This window comes from Scyliorhinus torazame, chromosome 18 (assembly GCF_047496885.1).
Source record: "Scyliorhinus torazame isolate Kashiwa2021f chromosome 18, sScyTor2.1, whole genome shotgun sequence".
Taxonomy (NCBI): Eukaryota; Metazoa; Chordata; class Chondrichthyes; order Carcharhiniformes; family Scyliorhinidae; genus Scyliorhinus; species Scyliorhinus torazame.
In genome coordinates this window covers 151,977,979-151,993,743 of record NC_092724.1, presented here as the reverse complement: position 1 = coordinate 151,993,743, position 15,765 = coordinate 151,977,979, and the positions used below count along the sequence as shown (strand labels likewise).

General features: G+C 46.9%; 1 protein-coding gene across 1 annotated transcript in view; it reads right to left on the bottom strand.

Moving 5' to 3' along the window:
- Window positions 1-15,765, bottom strand: part of rptor (regulatory associated protein of MTOR, complex 1) — a 499,967-nt gene that overhangs the window by 315,591 nt on the left and 168,611 nt on the right. The window contains exon 6 of the mRNA XM_072483619.1: window positions 11,844-12,019. Coding sequence (XP_072339720.1) covers window positions 11,844-12,019 — 176 coding nt within the window. The remainder of the gene's footprint in view (window positions 1-11,843; window positions 12,020-15,765) is intronic.

The window sequence follows — 15,765 nt, the reverse complement described above, 5'->3', positions numbered from 1 at the left end:
GCGGCGATGACCAGCTGAGTCACACGTTTCGGCAGCTCCCGGTGAAACGGACTTTTGGGCTCTTGATAGGAGCCCCAACGGCAATTTTGACGGCTAAAAACACTGTGCGGTAAACCAGAAGGGAATCCCCCCTGGATACGGATGAAAAAAGGAGGAGAAAGTGGCCGGATTGAAGTGGATCCTTTAGAACAGCGGCAAGGAAGGCAAGCAAAAACCAAGATGGCGTCGGAAGGTGGCAGTTTAACATGGGGCCCTGAACAACAAGAGTTCTTGAAATGCTGTGTGGAAGAGCTCAAAAAGGAAATGAAGAAAGAGCTGTTGGCCCCGATACTACAGGCGATCGAAGGGCTAAAGGAGGAACAAAAGACCCAGGAGCGGGAGCTTCGGGTCGTGAAGGCAAAGGCAGCCGAGAATGAGGACGACATACAGGGCCTGGTGGTGAAGACGGAGACGCATGAGGCACATCAGAAACGATGTGTGGAAAGGTTGGAGGCACTGGAGAACAACGCAAGGAGGAACAACCTGAGGATTCTTGGTCTTCCTGAAGGTGCGGAGGGAGCGGACGTCGGGGCATATGTGAGCACGATGCTGCACTCGTTAATGGGAGTGGAGGCCCCGGCGGGTCCGTTGGAGGTGGAGGGAGCATACCGAGTGATGGCGCGAGGACCGAGAGCAGGAGAAATTCCCAGAGCCGTAGTGGTGAGATTCCTCCGTTTTAAGGATAGAGAAATGGTCCTTAGATGGGCAAAGAAAACTCGGAGCAGTAAATGGGAGAACGCGGTGATCCGCGTTTATCAAGACTGGAGTGCGGAGGTGGCGAGAAGGAGGGCGAGCTTTAATCGGGCCAAGGCGGTGCTTCATAAAAAGAAGATAAAATTTGGAATGCTGCAACCGGCAAGACTGTGGGTCACATATCGAGGGAGGCACCACTACTTTGAGAAGCCGGATGAAGCGTGGACTTTTATTGTGGAAGAAAAACTGGAATGAGCGGGTTATTAAAAAGAACGTTTGAACAAAGTGGTGGGGCGAATGTGGGGGGCGAAGAGGGGGGTTAAAAAGGGGGGAAAGAGGAGTTTTATGTACTAATCCTGCGATGTGGTAACTTTTCTCTCTTCCACAGGTGGTGATGGGGGGAGGAGGGGAGGTGGAGGAGATGGGGCGTTGGCCATTGGGGGCGGGGCCAAGGGAGAAGCGCGGGCTTGGTTCCCGCGCTATGATAATCATGGCGGGAATAGAGAAGCAGGAAGGAGGGGGCGTCGCACGGTGCGAGCCGAGGTCACGGGGGGAAGCCGAGGTCGGCCAGAGTTTGCTGACTTCTGGGAGCAACATGGGGGGAGTAATTACGCTAGCGGGGGATCTAGCGGGGGGGGGGGGGGGGGGGAATTACTGGGTTGCTGCTGCTGGGGAGAGGGGGGAGCTGGTATGGGAGGGGATGGGCGGGGGGGGCACCGCCTGGGGGAGATACAGCTGCGTGGGAACCGGGTGAGGAGCTGGAAAAAGGGGATGGCTAATCGACGGGGGGGGGGGGGGGGGAAGCCCCCCAACCCGGCTGATCACGTGGAACGTGAGAGGGCTGAACGGGCCGATAAAGAGGGCACGGGTACTCGCACACCTTAAGAAACTTAAGGCAGGTGTGGTTATGTTACAGGAAACGCACCTGAAACTGATAGACCAGGTTAGGCTACGCAAAGGATGGGTGGGGCAGGTGTTTCATTCGGGGCTAGATGCGAAAAACAGGGGGGTGGCTATATTAGTGGGGAAGCGGATAATGTTCGAGGCAAAGGCTATAGTGGCGGATAACGGGGGCAGATACGTGATGGTGAGTGGCAAACTACAGGGGGAGACGGTGGTTTTGGTAAACGTATATGCCCCGAACTGGGATGATGCCACTTTTATGAGGCGGATGCTAGGACGCATTCCGACCTAGAGGTGGGAAAGCTAATAATGGGGGGAGATTTTAATCCGGTGTTGGAACCAGGGCTGGATAGGTCGAAGTCCAGGACTGGAAGGAGGCCGGCAGCAGCCAAGGTACTTAAAGATTTTATGGAGCAGATGGGAGGTGTAGACCCGTGGAGATTTAGCAGACCTAGGAGTAAGGAGTTCTCGTTTTTCTCCTATGTCCATAAAGTCTACTCGCGAATAGACTTTTTTGTGCTGGGAAGGGCGTTGATCCCGAAGGTGAGGGGAACGGAGTATACGGCTATAGCCATTTCGGATCACGCTCCACACTGGGTAGACTTGGAGATAGGGGAGGAAACAGGAGGGCGCCCACCCTGGAGAATGGAGATGGGACTAATGGCAGATGAGGGTGTGTGTCTGAGGGGGTGCATTGAAAAGTACTTGGAACTCAATGATAATGGGGAGGTCCAGGTGGGAGTGGTCTGGGAGGCGTTGAAGGCGGTGGTTAGAGGGGAGCTGATATCAATAAGGGCACATAAAGGGAAGCAGGAGAGTAAGGAACGGGAGCGGTTGCTGCAAGAACTTTTGAGGGTGGACAGACAATATGCGGAAGCACCGGAGGAGGGACTGTACAGGGAAAGGCAAAGGCTACATGTAGAATTTGACTTGCTGACTACGGGCACTGCAGAGGCACAATGGAGGAAGGCGCAGGGTGTACAGTATGAATATGGAGAGAAGGCGAGCAGATTGCTGGCACACCAATTGAGGAAAAGGGGAGCAGCGAGGGAAATAGGGGGAGTGAGGGATGAGGAAGGAGAGATGGAGCGGGGAGCGAAGAGAGTGAATGGAGTGTTCAAGACATTTTATAAAAAATTATATGAAGCTCAACCCCCCGGATGGGAGGGAGAGAATGATGGGCTTCTTGGATCGGCTGGAATTTCCCAAGGTGGAAGAGCAGGAAAGGATGGGACTGGGAGCACAGATCGAGGTAGAAGAAGTGGTGAAAGGAATTAGGAGCATGCAGGCGGGAAAGGCCCCAGGACCGGATGGATTCCCAGTCGAATTCTATAGAAAATATGTGGACGTGCTCGCCCCGGTATTGACGAGGACCTTTAATGAGGCAAAGGAAAGGGGACAACTGCCCCCGACTATGTCTGAAGCAACGATATCGCTTCTCTTAAAGAAGGAAAAGGACCCGCTACAATGCGGGTCCTAGAGACCTATTTCCCTCCTAAATGTAGATGCCAAGATCCTGGCCAAGGTAATGGCAATGAGAATAGAGGAATGTGTCCCGGGGGTGGTCCACGAGGACCAAACTGGGTTTGTGAAGCGGAGACAGCTGAACACGAATATACGGAGGCTGTTAGGGGTAATGATGATGGCCCCACCAGAGGGGGAAACGGAGATAGTAGTGGCGATGGATGCCGAGAAAGCATTTGATAGAGTGGAGTGGGATTATTTGTGGGAGGTGTTGAGGAGATTTGGTTTTGGAGAGGGGTATGTTAGATGGGTGCAGCTGTTGTATAGGGCCCCGATGGCGAGCGTGGTCACGAATGGACGGGGATCTGCATATTTTCGGCTCCATAGAGGGACAAGGCAGGGATGCCCTCTGTCCCCATTATTGTTTGCACTGGCGATTGAGCCCCTGGCGATAGCGTTGAGGGGTTCCAAGAAGTGGAGGGGAGTACTTAGAGGAGGAGAAGAACACCGGGTATCTTTGTATGCGGACGATTTGCTACTATACGTGGCAGACCCGGCGGAGGGGATGCCAGAAATAATGCGGATACTTGGGGAGTTTGGGGATTTTTCAGGGTATAAATTGAACATGGGGAAAAGTGAGTTGTTTGTGGTGCATCCAGGGCAGCAGAGTAGAGAAACAGAGGACCTACCGTTGAGGAAGGTAACAAGGGACTTTGTTACCTTCCCTGGATCAAGGGGATCCAGATAGCCAAGAATTGGGGCACATTGCATAGGTTAAATTTAACGCGGTTGGTGGAACAAATGGAGGAGGATTTCAAGAGATGGGATATGGTATCCCTGTCACTGGCAGGGAGGGTGCAGGCGGTTAAGATGGTGGTCCTCCCGAGATTCCTCTGTGTGTTTCAGTGCCTCCCGGTGGTGATCACGAAGGCTTTTTTTAAAAGGATTGAAAAGAGCATCATGGGTTTTGTGTGGGCCGGGAAGACCCCGAGAGTGAGGAAGGGATTCTTACAGCGTAGCAGGGATAGGGGGGGGCTGGCACTACCGAGCCTAAGTGAGTATTATTGGGCCGCTAATATTTCAATGGTGAGTAAGTGGATGGGAGAGGAGGAGGGAGCGGCGTGGAAGAGATTAGAGAGGGCGTCCTGTAGGGGGACTAGCCTACAGGCTATGGTGACAGCCCCATTGCCGTTCTCACCGAGGAACTACACCACAAGCCCGGTGGTGGTGGCTACACTGAAGATCTGGGGACAGTGGAGACGGCATAGGGGCAAGACTGGAGCCTTGGGGGGGTCCCCGATAAGAAACAACCATAGGTTTGCCCCAGGGGGAATGGATGGGGGATCTGGAATGTGGCAAAGAGCAGGAATAACGCAACTGAAAGATCTGTTTGTGGATGGGAAGTTCGCGAGTCTGGGAGCGCTGACCGAGAAATATGGGTTGCGCCAAGGGAATGCATTCAGGTATATGCAACTGAGGGCTTTTGCGAGGCAACAGGTGAGGGAATTCCCACAGCTCCCGACACAAGAGGTGCAGGACAGAGTGATCTCAAAGACATGGGTGGGGGATGGTAAGGTGTCAGATATATATAGGGAAATGAGGGACGAAGGGGAGACTATGGTAGATGAACTAAAAGGGAAATGGGAAGAAGAGCTGGGGGAGGAGATCGAGGAGGGGCTGTGGGCAGATGCCCTAAGCAGGGTAAACTCGTCGTTCTCGTGTGCCAGGCTAAGCCTGATTCAGTTTAAGGTATTACACAGGGCGCATATGACTGGAGCACGGCTCAGTAAATTTTTTGGGGTGGAGGATAGGTGTGCGAGGTGCTCGAGAAGCCCAGCGAATCATACCCATATGTTTTGGTCATGCCCGGCACTACAGGGGTTTTGGATGGGGGTGACAAAGGTGCTTTCAAAAGTAGTGGGGGTCCGGGTCGAACCAAGCTGGGGGTTGGCTATATTTGGGGTTGCACAAGAGCCGGGAGTGCAGGAGGCGAGAGAGGCCGATGTTTTGGCCTTTGCGTCCCTAGTAGCCCGGCGCAGGATATTGTTAATGTGGAAAGAAGCCAAGCCCCCGGGGGTGGAGACCTGGATAAATGACATGGCAGGGTTTATAAAGCTAGAGCGGATTAAGTTCTTTCTAAGGGGGTCGGCTCAAGGGTTCACCAGGTGGTGGCAACCGTTCGTCGAATACCTCGCAGAAACAGATGGAATGGAAAAAAGAAGGCAGCAGCAGCAGCTCAGGATCGGGGGGAGGAGGAGGAACCAGAAGGACTCTCAGGGTTGTTAATATATACTGTATAATATGTATAGGTCGTTGCGACAGATAATTATATACTGGACTGTTAAATTATATTTTTGGAGAGTGTTACTTGTGATAAGACAGTTGCCAATAAGGGTTAGTTTTCATTTTTGTTATTTATTCATTTTTTGTTTATAAAATAGGTCATTGTTATTTGTGTTGTTATAATATTGTGTAAAGGAGGCACAATGTACTGTGTTGGTTGACCAAAAATTTTCAATAAAATATTTATTAAAAAAAAGACTTATCTAACTGAAGGGGCAGAGTCTTGGACAATTTATCTGAATCATTTTCAAAGATCTAGTCTTATGCTTTGATCCTCCACATCAGTTCCTGAAGTGGTTAAAAATCATTGACTGCAGCTAAACTCCTGCGAGGACGCTAGAGCCGTCTCACAGCTGCAATAACAGTGAACAAAGGGCCTCTTTGATAACACACGGGAGAGCTGCACCCCATACCACTGCTGTCCAGACAACAGCTCAGGGCTGTAAATGTGTCCGGATGGGGGCAATAACTCACTCCTTAGGGGCCAGACACTCAAGAACTATAAACATATGTTTATTAATAGTGTAGCTGTGTACATACCTTGCTAACCATCAGCTATCGTAATTAGGAGATACTTAAAATATTAGTTGTGATTGCATATCGATTATCTAAGTGTACAATTTTGATTGGTGAATGCAAATTACTAGTAACTGAAACTGCAAGGTATAATTGTTGCTGTGTTCCTTTGTTCAGGGAGCTGGCAGACCACAGGGTGGATGTCTAGCTCCCATGCTATAGTTTGAAATTCAGGCCATGTCAAAACTCCCAAGAATCTCCGTTTGGTCACTCGTGAGAGAGGTAGACTGTAGCCGAATAGCTGCACTTCTTCCCACAATATTCACCGCCACTGCCAAAATGGCTCATGAGTTTAGTCAGTGGAAGTATGGTAGAGCAGCTCTTCTAAGTCCACTGAAATGGAAGCTGGAGATTCAGTGAGCGGATGAAAACTCACATCCAAGTTATGAATGCTAGTGCAGCTTGACTCATATTATCAAACTTAGACCAGGATAGAGTCTTGTTATTGAAGCCAAGAGGGCAGCTCGGTGGCACAGTGATTAGCTCTGCTGCCTCAAGGTGCCGAGGACCCGGGTTCAATCCCAGCCCCGGGTCACTGCCCATGTGGAGTTTGCACATTTTCCCTGTGCCAGCGTTGGTCTCACCTCCAGAACCCAAAGATGTGCAGGATAGGTGGATTGGCCCGCTAAATTGCCCCTTAAAAAATTATTGAAGCCAAGAGAACATATATTTAAATACTCTGTTATCAACTGGCATTTTCTATATTGGTATTCTGCTCCTCCTGTTTGCTTCTCACTTATAATGAAACTGGAATTTCAGCTTATAGCTATAGCTACAAAGTCCAATGAGTGCTCCAAACGTTAGAACCCAAAAAGGTCACTTGGCAATTAAGTGAGCAAATCACAGTACAGAAGTGACGCGATTCAACCTCAATATATATTTTTAATTCTTTCATGGAGTCGGCGCGTAATAGGATGCTGCTCAACCCCACTTGCCCTTGAGAATGTGGTGGTGAATCACTGCAGTCTTCTTGAATCACTGCAGTCTGTGTGGTGGTTGGGAATTCCAAAGTTTTGAACCAGCAGAATCAGGATGGTGCGTGGTTTGAAGAAGAACATGGATTTTCCCATGCGCCTGCTGTCCTTATCCTTCTAGGTGGGAGAGGTCACGGGTTTGAAAGCGGCTGTCAAAGGAGGCGTGGTGAGTTGGTGAGTTGCTGTGATGCATCTTGTATATAGTACACACTGCTGCTGCTGTCCGTGCTGCAGGGAGTGAATGTTTAGGCTAGTGAATGGGGTGCCAATCAAGCAGGTTGCTTTAGCTTGGATGGTTTGACCTTCGAGTGTTGTTGGAGCTGCATTCATGCAAGCTAGCGGGGTCGAACCTGGGACCTCGGCACGGTGATGCAGCAGTGCTAACCACTGCGCCACCACGCTGCCCTTGCCCAGTTCATTTTTGACCATGGCAACCCCCAGGACTTTGGTGGTGGAGAGTTCAGTGGTGGTAATGCCATTGAATGTCATGGGGAAATGGTTAAATTGTCTTTTGTTGGAGAAGGTCATGCTAGGCATTTCTGGTGCAAATGTTACTTGCCACTCATCAGCCCAAGCCTCAATTTGTCCAGGTTTCCTGCATTTGGATACGTGAATAAGGACACATGAATGGTATTAAACACTGTAATCATCAGTGAACATCCCCACTTTAACCTTATGGTCCAGGGAAGGTGAAAGGTGGCTGGGCCTTGGACACTACCGAGTAACTCCTGCAGTGATATCCTGATTGGCCTCCAACAAGCACAGGCATCTTCTTTTGTGTTAACTCTAAATCATTGGAGAGTTCTCCCATATTCCCAATTACTTCAATTTTGCTCGAGCTCCGAGATGCCACACTCGATCAAATACTGCCTTGATATCAGGGGGGGGGCTGCGGGTGAGTCGTGGGCGGGTTTCGGGAGGGTCGCGGAGCCATCCGTTGCAGCGCTCCCGATCGGACAAATCCGCGCGCAACAGCCGGCTTTTAATAATGCCAGCTGCGAGCGGCCTTCAAAATGGCTACGAGCATACAAAAAAAATGCGGCCGCACTGCGCATGCGTGCCCGTTCATTGGTGCACATGTGCAAAACTCTGCACAAGCGCACCGATGAGCAGGCATGCAAGCGCAGTGCGCCGCATTTTTTGAAATCTGGTCGCAGCCTTTTTGAAGGCCTTTCGCAGCCGGCAGCAAAAAGTTCGGGGAGAATGATGTGATTGGTTGCTTCCTGAACTTTTTAGCTGATAAAGTGGAAGTCTCTTACTCCAACAATGGTGAGTGATCCAACGATGGTTTCACCGCAGCTGTAACTTCAACCAAGAAATGTCAACTTCTTTAATCTTGATTTTTAAAAATTCCAAAGCAAAGTGCCTGCAGGTCATATTTGGAAACTTTATCAATTAATTGATTTTTGAGTGTCTTTTATTTTTTTACATTTTTAATTGTAATGTTACGGTGAAATGTGGCGTACCTACAATTTCTAGAGGATGAAAACATTTTCAGTTTCTGCATTTTTTTTCCTGTAAAAGTTTATCAAATAAACCCCCCCCCCACTCCCCCGCCGAACTTGTAAAAAAAAAAAAAGCTGCGGCTATTGCCCGTGAATTTGCGCAATCAGAGACGCAGAAGATTTTTTTTAAAATTCAATGTAATCTCCCTGCCTGAAGGGAGGCAGAGAGCAGGCCCCGCCCCTCCAAACATTGACATCACGTGCTTTGGGCTCGATTCTGATTTCTCCATTTTGTCAGCAGCAAACAAGCTAAGACAAGATGGTGGGTCCCGAAGATCGGCCAGGTTGGGTCTCGAAGTTTGGCCGGATGGTAAAATGGGTTCCCGGAAAAAACGTTTGAAAAACACTGTGATCTCGGACAACAGCAGCAGATACCTGGGAGCCCCACCACCTGGAGGGTCCCCTCCAAGTCACTCGTCACCCTGACTTGGAAATATATCGCCGTTCCTTCACTGTCGCTGGGTAACATCCTGGAACTCCCCCTCTAACAGCAGTGGGTGCCTCAAGGACTGCAGCAGTTCAAGAAGGCAACTCGCCACCACCTTCTGAAGGGCAACTAGGGATGGGCAATAAATGCCGGCCTAACCAGCGACGCTCACATCCCGGAAATGAATTATTAAAAATTCCTACAGCAACCTAAGATTAGTCATACTGACCATATCTACCCCAACAGCTCTTCATTTTCCTTTGCTCCAAATGTTTCTGCACCATTATCCTCGCTGATGAAATGGTTCCTGCCTCAAACACTCCCGATGGCAAAACGTTCCATGTTGCAACACCAAGCAAAGTCTATGAAAAGTTTTTGAACGTCTCTCCTCACTTTCTCGCTGACGATTTTAAATTTATGCCCCCTTATTGCTATGCACCCCTTTCCCTATCAGAGCAAAGCCTATATCTAATAAAAGAGTAAAGTACTCTAGATGTTGGAAATACCAAATCAAAGCAGAAAATTCTAGGAGTATTCTGTGGGATTAGTAGCATCTGTGGAGAGAGAAGTAGAGTTGACATTTCAGGTCAAAGGCCCTTTGCCAGCTCAGAAGTCCGCAGCTGCACATGGAAGATCAGCACAGTGATTATGTTACTGCAATAGTAATCCTGAGGCCTGGAGATTCCAGTGCAAATTCCACCATGGCAGTTGGAAATTTTGCATTCAGTTAATAAGTTTGGAACAAAAAGCATGTTAATAATTATGGCCATCAAAACTATAGGATCATCGTAGACAAAAAAATCTGGTTTGTTAATGTCCTTTGGAGGCGGAAATTTGCTGCACTTGCCAGTTGTGTCACTCCAGACCCACAGCAAAAGTGACGCATTCTTAGCTGCCCTCCGAAATGGCTTAGCAAGGCACTCCGTTTCACCCAACCATGATAGAGAGGCATTAGACTTAACAATGCTGTGGGTGTTCTTACACTACAAGAGCTATGTGGTGATCCAAGAAGGTACCTCACCACCGCCTTCCCTAAAGCAATTAGGGAAAAGATGCCGGCCTTGCCACTGCCACCCACATCGCATGAGCTAATGAAATGAGCATTCTCATATTCCAGGTTCTTGGAATTCTGTCACTGTTTAAAAATAAGGGGTCGCCCATTCAAAAGGGAGATGAGATTAAATGTTTTCTCTCAGGGGGTCAAGTGTGTTTGGAACACTCTTCCTGAATAGGTGGTGCAAGCAGAGTTTTCCTAGTAAGCAAGGGGGTGATAGGTTATCGGGGCTGGAGAGGATGCAGATTTTAGGTTGTTGTCAAATCAGCTATGATCTTTTTAAATGGTGGAGCAGGCTCAAGGGGCCGAATGGCATATCCTGTTCCTTGTTGGTATGTTCCTCCGGTCCATTAGTACAATTCATTGGGCAAATCTTGAATGACTGTGCCTGCAAGATCTGGAGACTTAAGGATCAAATCCACTGTGCATTCCTCCATGGCGTTAAATGAGGACATGTCAACATTTGGCATTTAACGGCACACAAAATGGAAACAAGAAATTACTTCAAAGCTCACCAGGCACTTGGGAGTCTCTGCACCTTCAGTGGGTTTGCACTTTCTTATTTTAGTTTTTAATCGCCTCACCACCTATGTGATCCGCACAATAACTGAGGAAAATAGACTGCTGCTCAAACCCAAAGTTGATGGTACTTTTCTTACCTCCCAGGGCTGCAAGACACCATAGGAAATTAACAAAGAACAGCACACTGCAATTCCCTTGACTTCTGAATACTGATCACCACATCATTCACCCCTTTGAACAAAGCGACTCAATAACACCCAGGGGAGACAGTAGTGCAGTGGTATTGTCGCTGGACTAGTAATCCAGAAACCCAGGGTAATGCTCTGGGGACCTGTGTTTGAATCCCGCCAGGGAAGATGGTGCAATTTCAATTCAATAAAAAAATCTGTAATTAAAAGTTTAATGATGAAATGAAACCATTGTCGATTGTTGTAAAAACCCATCTGATTCCGCATGTCCTTTAGGGAAGGAAATCTGTCATCCTTACCTGGTCTGGCCTGCATGTGACTCCAGGCCTACAGTAATGCAGTTGACTCTTATATGCCCTCAGGGATGGCCAATAAATGCTGGCCCACGTCTACATCCCATAAACGAATAAAGAAAAAAAACCTCAAAGTGATGCATAGTAGAGGTGAAGATTGACACGTGGAAAGACAGACCACAAGAAAAACCAGAGGACACAAAAGAGTCTGATGCAAGGTTGTAAGCAAATAAATGATTCTCAGGTGTTCTGCCGTGACATATAGGATATTAGTACGTCAAGCATTTTTGAATATTCGGCATGGCATGAGTAGCAAATTACTGTCGTTCTGTGAGACAACATCTGAGATAGGTTCAAGTAATTGCATGAGAGAGAAAGTGGTAGCTGACGTATCTACAAATCGTTTGAGAAGAGTTCCATTTAAGTCGGTCAATTTAATATGGGAGAGATGCTGAATGAAGGACTGCAGTTCCAGAGAGGCAATCTGAAGAGGTTAACATTTACCTGCAGAAAACATTTATGGGCAAGAATGTTTTTTAAATGTTGTTCTTGGAATGGGAGTGTCGCTGACAAGACCAGCGTTTATTGCTCATCCCTAATTGTCCTCGAAACGGTGTTGGTGTGCTGCCTTCTTGAAGCAATGAATTCCATCTGGTGTTGGTAAACTCAATGGCGTTAGAGAGAAAATTCCAGGATTTTGATCATCGTTTGTAAAAACAAAAAATATTAGTTTAATTTTTCCAATATACCTGTATCCTTAATAATTAGATCCCCATTTGAGTGACCCAGCCCTTCACTGTTTACAACTTAATTAACCAGCTACTGTGCACACTTCAATGAAAAGACGGAGAGCAAAACTCACCAGCGCAATGCTATTTTGATAGGTGTAGTGAGACAGGAAGTGAAAAGGTCTGCTGGTAAATCTGGATTCATGGGCAGAAGTTCAGTGGCCTCGCAGGCAGCCAGTTGGATACAGTTCTTCATCGATGGCGGCAAAGGCATCTGTGCAAGTGGATGATTTGGATTGATAGCTGCAACCTGAAAGATTAAGGCCGTTATTCAAAACTCTTCAGGTCGTAGAATTAATTATAACTCACTGGCTTCAACGTAAGAACTTGCATTGATGTTATCAACTGTAAGGTAAAAATCTTATATGGATGAGAGGCATTTTCAGTTATCAAAAGATCATGCCAATTTACTGATCACAAAAGATAATAATTACAAACTTCATTTTCAACCAATGCATTCTGCATTGTAACAGACTAACATTAAAACAGCAATGGCAACGAGTCATTTACACAGTGGCACACTTTTCAGGCAATACAACAGGAAGCAAGTGAGATGATATATCGATGTTGGCAACCTGCGAACCCATAAAAAGATCCCTCCAAAAATGTGGGGTGACTGATGTGGCCAGCGTAAAAGTGAATGGCTGTCGTGAGTGGTCACATGGGTCTGCTCTGTGTGGATGTCTTGAACTCCTATGCATCTTTATCTTACTGCCCATATCACCCTTGCACCCAGTTAGAACAACAAACATCCTCATTTGCGGGGTGGAAAATTGAGAGTGCCTACTCATACGAGTAGCAGTTGAAAAGGCTGACTTGCACGCTGGGTACTTGCAAAAATCCAAAGATGTGCAGGTTAGGTGGATTGGCCATGATAAATTGCCCTTAAGTGTCCAAAATTGCCCTTAGTGCTGGGTGGGGTTACTGGGTTATGGGGATAGGGTGGAGGTGTTGACCTTGGGTAGGGTGCTCTTTCCAAGAGCCGGTGCAGACTCGATGGGCCGAATGGCCTCCTTCTGCACTGTAAATTCTATGATAATCTATGAAAAACATGATTTTTGGGGTTGAGAAAAATGTCTTATACACTCGGTCAACTTACATGCCGTGATCTACGGTATATGCCCACATTAATTAATGTTCTCAGCTTATATCATGATGTAAGCTGGTCAGAAACTTTGGGATAAATATTAAAGCATTGTCGTTCTTCGTTTAGCATTCTAAGTGAGCTTCTGCTTAAAATGTATGCCCCTGAAAAGTTTCTTTCTTTCTTTTCTCCTTTTACTCAAGATGCTTCTAGGGTATTGTTCTAAAAAAGGTGCTTCACCTATTCGCCCACACTTCATGTCAAAACCTGGATAAAGTCTTGAAAGGCTCCTCAAGCAGGAGGGATATTAGAGCCAAGGGTGACCCAGCCCTCCCCCAACAGCCACACATGCATTTTCCAATAGGTAAACCTGGGCAGCGATCAAAAGCCGCAATCTTGCTTCTTGGAGTATGCACTTGAGATTTGGCTCAAGAAATTAATCTCTTAAAATGAGATTTCATTTACACAACTAATTTGCCTTTAAATAACAGTAATTGTATCAATGGCATCAAAGTATATAACAAGCTCACTTCCTTTTTTAAAGTTTTTTTTTAAATTTCCAATTAAGGGGCGAGGCTAATCCACTACCCTGCACATCTTTTGGTTGTGGGGGTGAGACCCATGCAGACACAGGGAGAATGTGCAAAAGAGTTCACCTTCTAAAGCATTGCCTGCAAGAGAGCTACAGAAAAGAAAGCACCAGACACGTGACAGTACACAAAAAGTAAATCAATATACCAGGAGCTCGCAAACAAATAAAATTATCATAGATTATCATAGAATTTACAGTGCAGAAGGAGGCCATTCGGCCCATCGAGTCTGCACCGGCTCTTGGAAAGAGCACCCTACCCAAGCCCACACCTCCACCCTATCCCCATAACCCAGTAACCCCACCCTGCACTAAGGGCAATTTTGGACACTATCATAGGTAATCATAGAATTTACAGTGCAGAAGGAGGCCATTCGGCCCATCGAGTCTGCACCGGCTCTTGGAAAGAGCACCCCACCCAAGCCCACACCACCCTATCCCCATAACCCAGTAACCCCACTCAACCAACGCGAAGGGCAATTTTGGACACTAAGGGCAATTTATCACAGCCAATCCACCTAACCTGCACATCTTTGGACTGTGGGAGGAAACCGGAGCACCCGGAGGAAACCCACGCACACACGGGGAGAACGTGCAGACTCCGCACAGACAGTGACCCAGCTGGGAATCGAACCTGGGACCCTGGAGCTGTGAAGCAATTGCGCTAACCGCTATGCTACCGTGCTGCCCACTGCTACCGTGCTGCCACACTAAGGGCAATTTATCATGGCCAATCAAGAAAACTTGTGAATTCTACCTGGTTAACAACACCACATAACTCAGTTATGGTTACGCAAAACAGATTTATCACCTGTTTATGGTACAAAATCTACATATGTAAATTTAACAAGATGATGATCAAACGCATCATTACCAACAGAATTTAAAAATCAACACTGCACACATGCAAGTGCTTCATCACACATACAACAAAGGACGTGAGGGATTTTTAAGAGCCTGATCATACAGAAGATGAGCACAGTTCAGTCTCACTCAGGTGAGATTTGAAACAGTACTCCTGCCAGTTGCACGAGATTCAGGCAGCTGCTGAGGTCATCGTGCAATAATTTTTGTGATACTGGCATTCGTTGAAAGCCAGTCCCACAAGTTCGTGGAAAACAAAGTAAGTGAGCAATTTGATCTGAGATTTTTAGCATGACCGGGCTGCTTGCCTCTTTAATGGTTTTCTGACTTTCACATTAATGATTCAGTAAAGAGTTGCCCTCTGCCCTACTTTCTAATCTGTTCTGCTGCAGGCACGGAGAACACACAAGGCCCAGATGTTCACATTCTTTTATTGATCAATCAGCATCCTGAGGATTATTTATCAATTAAACAGTACTCATTACAGATCTGAAACAATACAGTGCATCACAGTCCCAGTTTTGGCTGCAAATCAGAACCGATCCCCCGACAATATTACGTATATACTTAGAAAATACGTTTGAATGCTATTTCAAGAAGAGATGAGACAAAGAGCTTTTAGCAAGAGGCAGCACTGGCTGTACTAACCACAGGAGAGAGTGAAAGCAAAAGAAAAATGGAGGTTCACTGTAATGATTGTTATTCAAAACATGTGAAACCATTCATATTTCTGGAGGACAAAATATGGAAATTGCACAACAAATTAAATGAATGCAACCAAACAGCTCAATTTTAAAAGGGGAAAAATTGCCAATGACAAAAAATACACTTGCAATATTTACAGGAGACTAATGAGGCACTTTGAATTGCTGCTTGAACATTTGAATGGAGACAATGCCCAGTGCATATGATAAATTTACTTATATATAAAATGTTGACATATTTGCAGTTCACACATTGAACCTATTAATCAGTCCTTTGGACTGTTCACACATTTACGAATACTGAAAAGTAATAAATATTCACCCATCAGCCCTGCGCTCACTGAGCTACACTGCCTCCCAGTTTAGCAACGTCTCAATTCAAAAATTCTCACCCTGGTTTTCAAATCCCTCCATGGCCCGCACCTCCTTATCTCTGCAATGTCCTCCAGCCCCCAACCTTCAGATATCTGCCCTCTGGTTTCCTGAGCATTCTTAATTTTAACTGCTCCACCATTAGGGGCCGTGTCTTCAGCTGCCTGGGCCCTAAGCTCTGGAATTTCCTCCCTAAACCTCTCCACCGATTCTTCTCAGTTTTATGATGCTCCTTAAAACCTAATGTTTTGATCAAGCTTTTGGCCATCATCCCTGATATCTATGAAGTTGTGTCATATTGTACTATATAAAGCTCCGTCAAGCACCTTGTTAAGCAATTTGCTTTGTTACATTAAAGGCGTTACATAAATACAAGTTGGTGT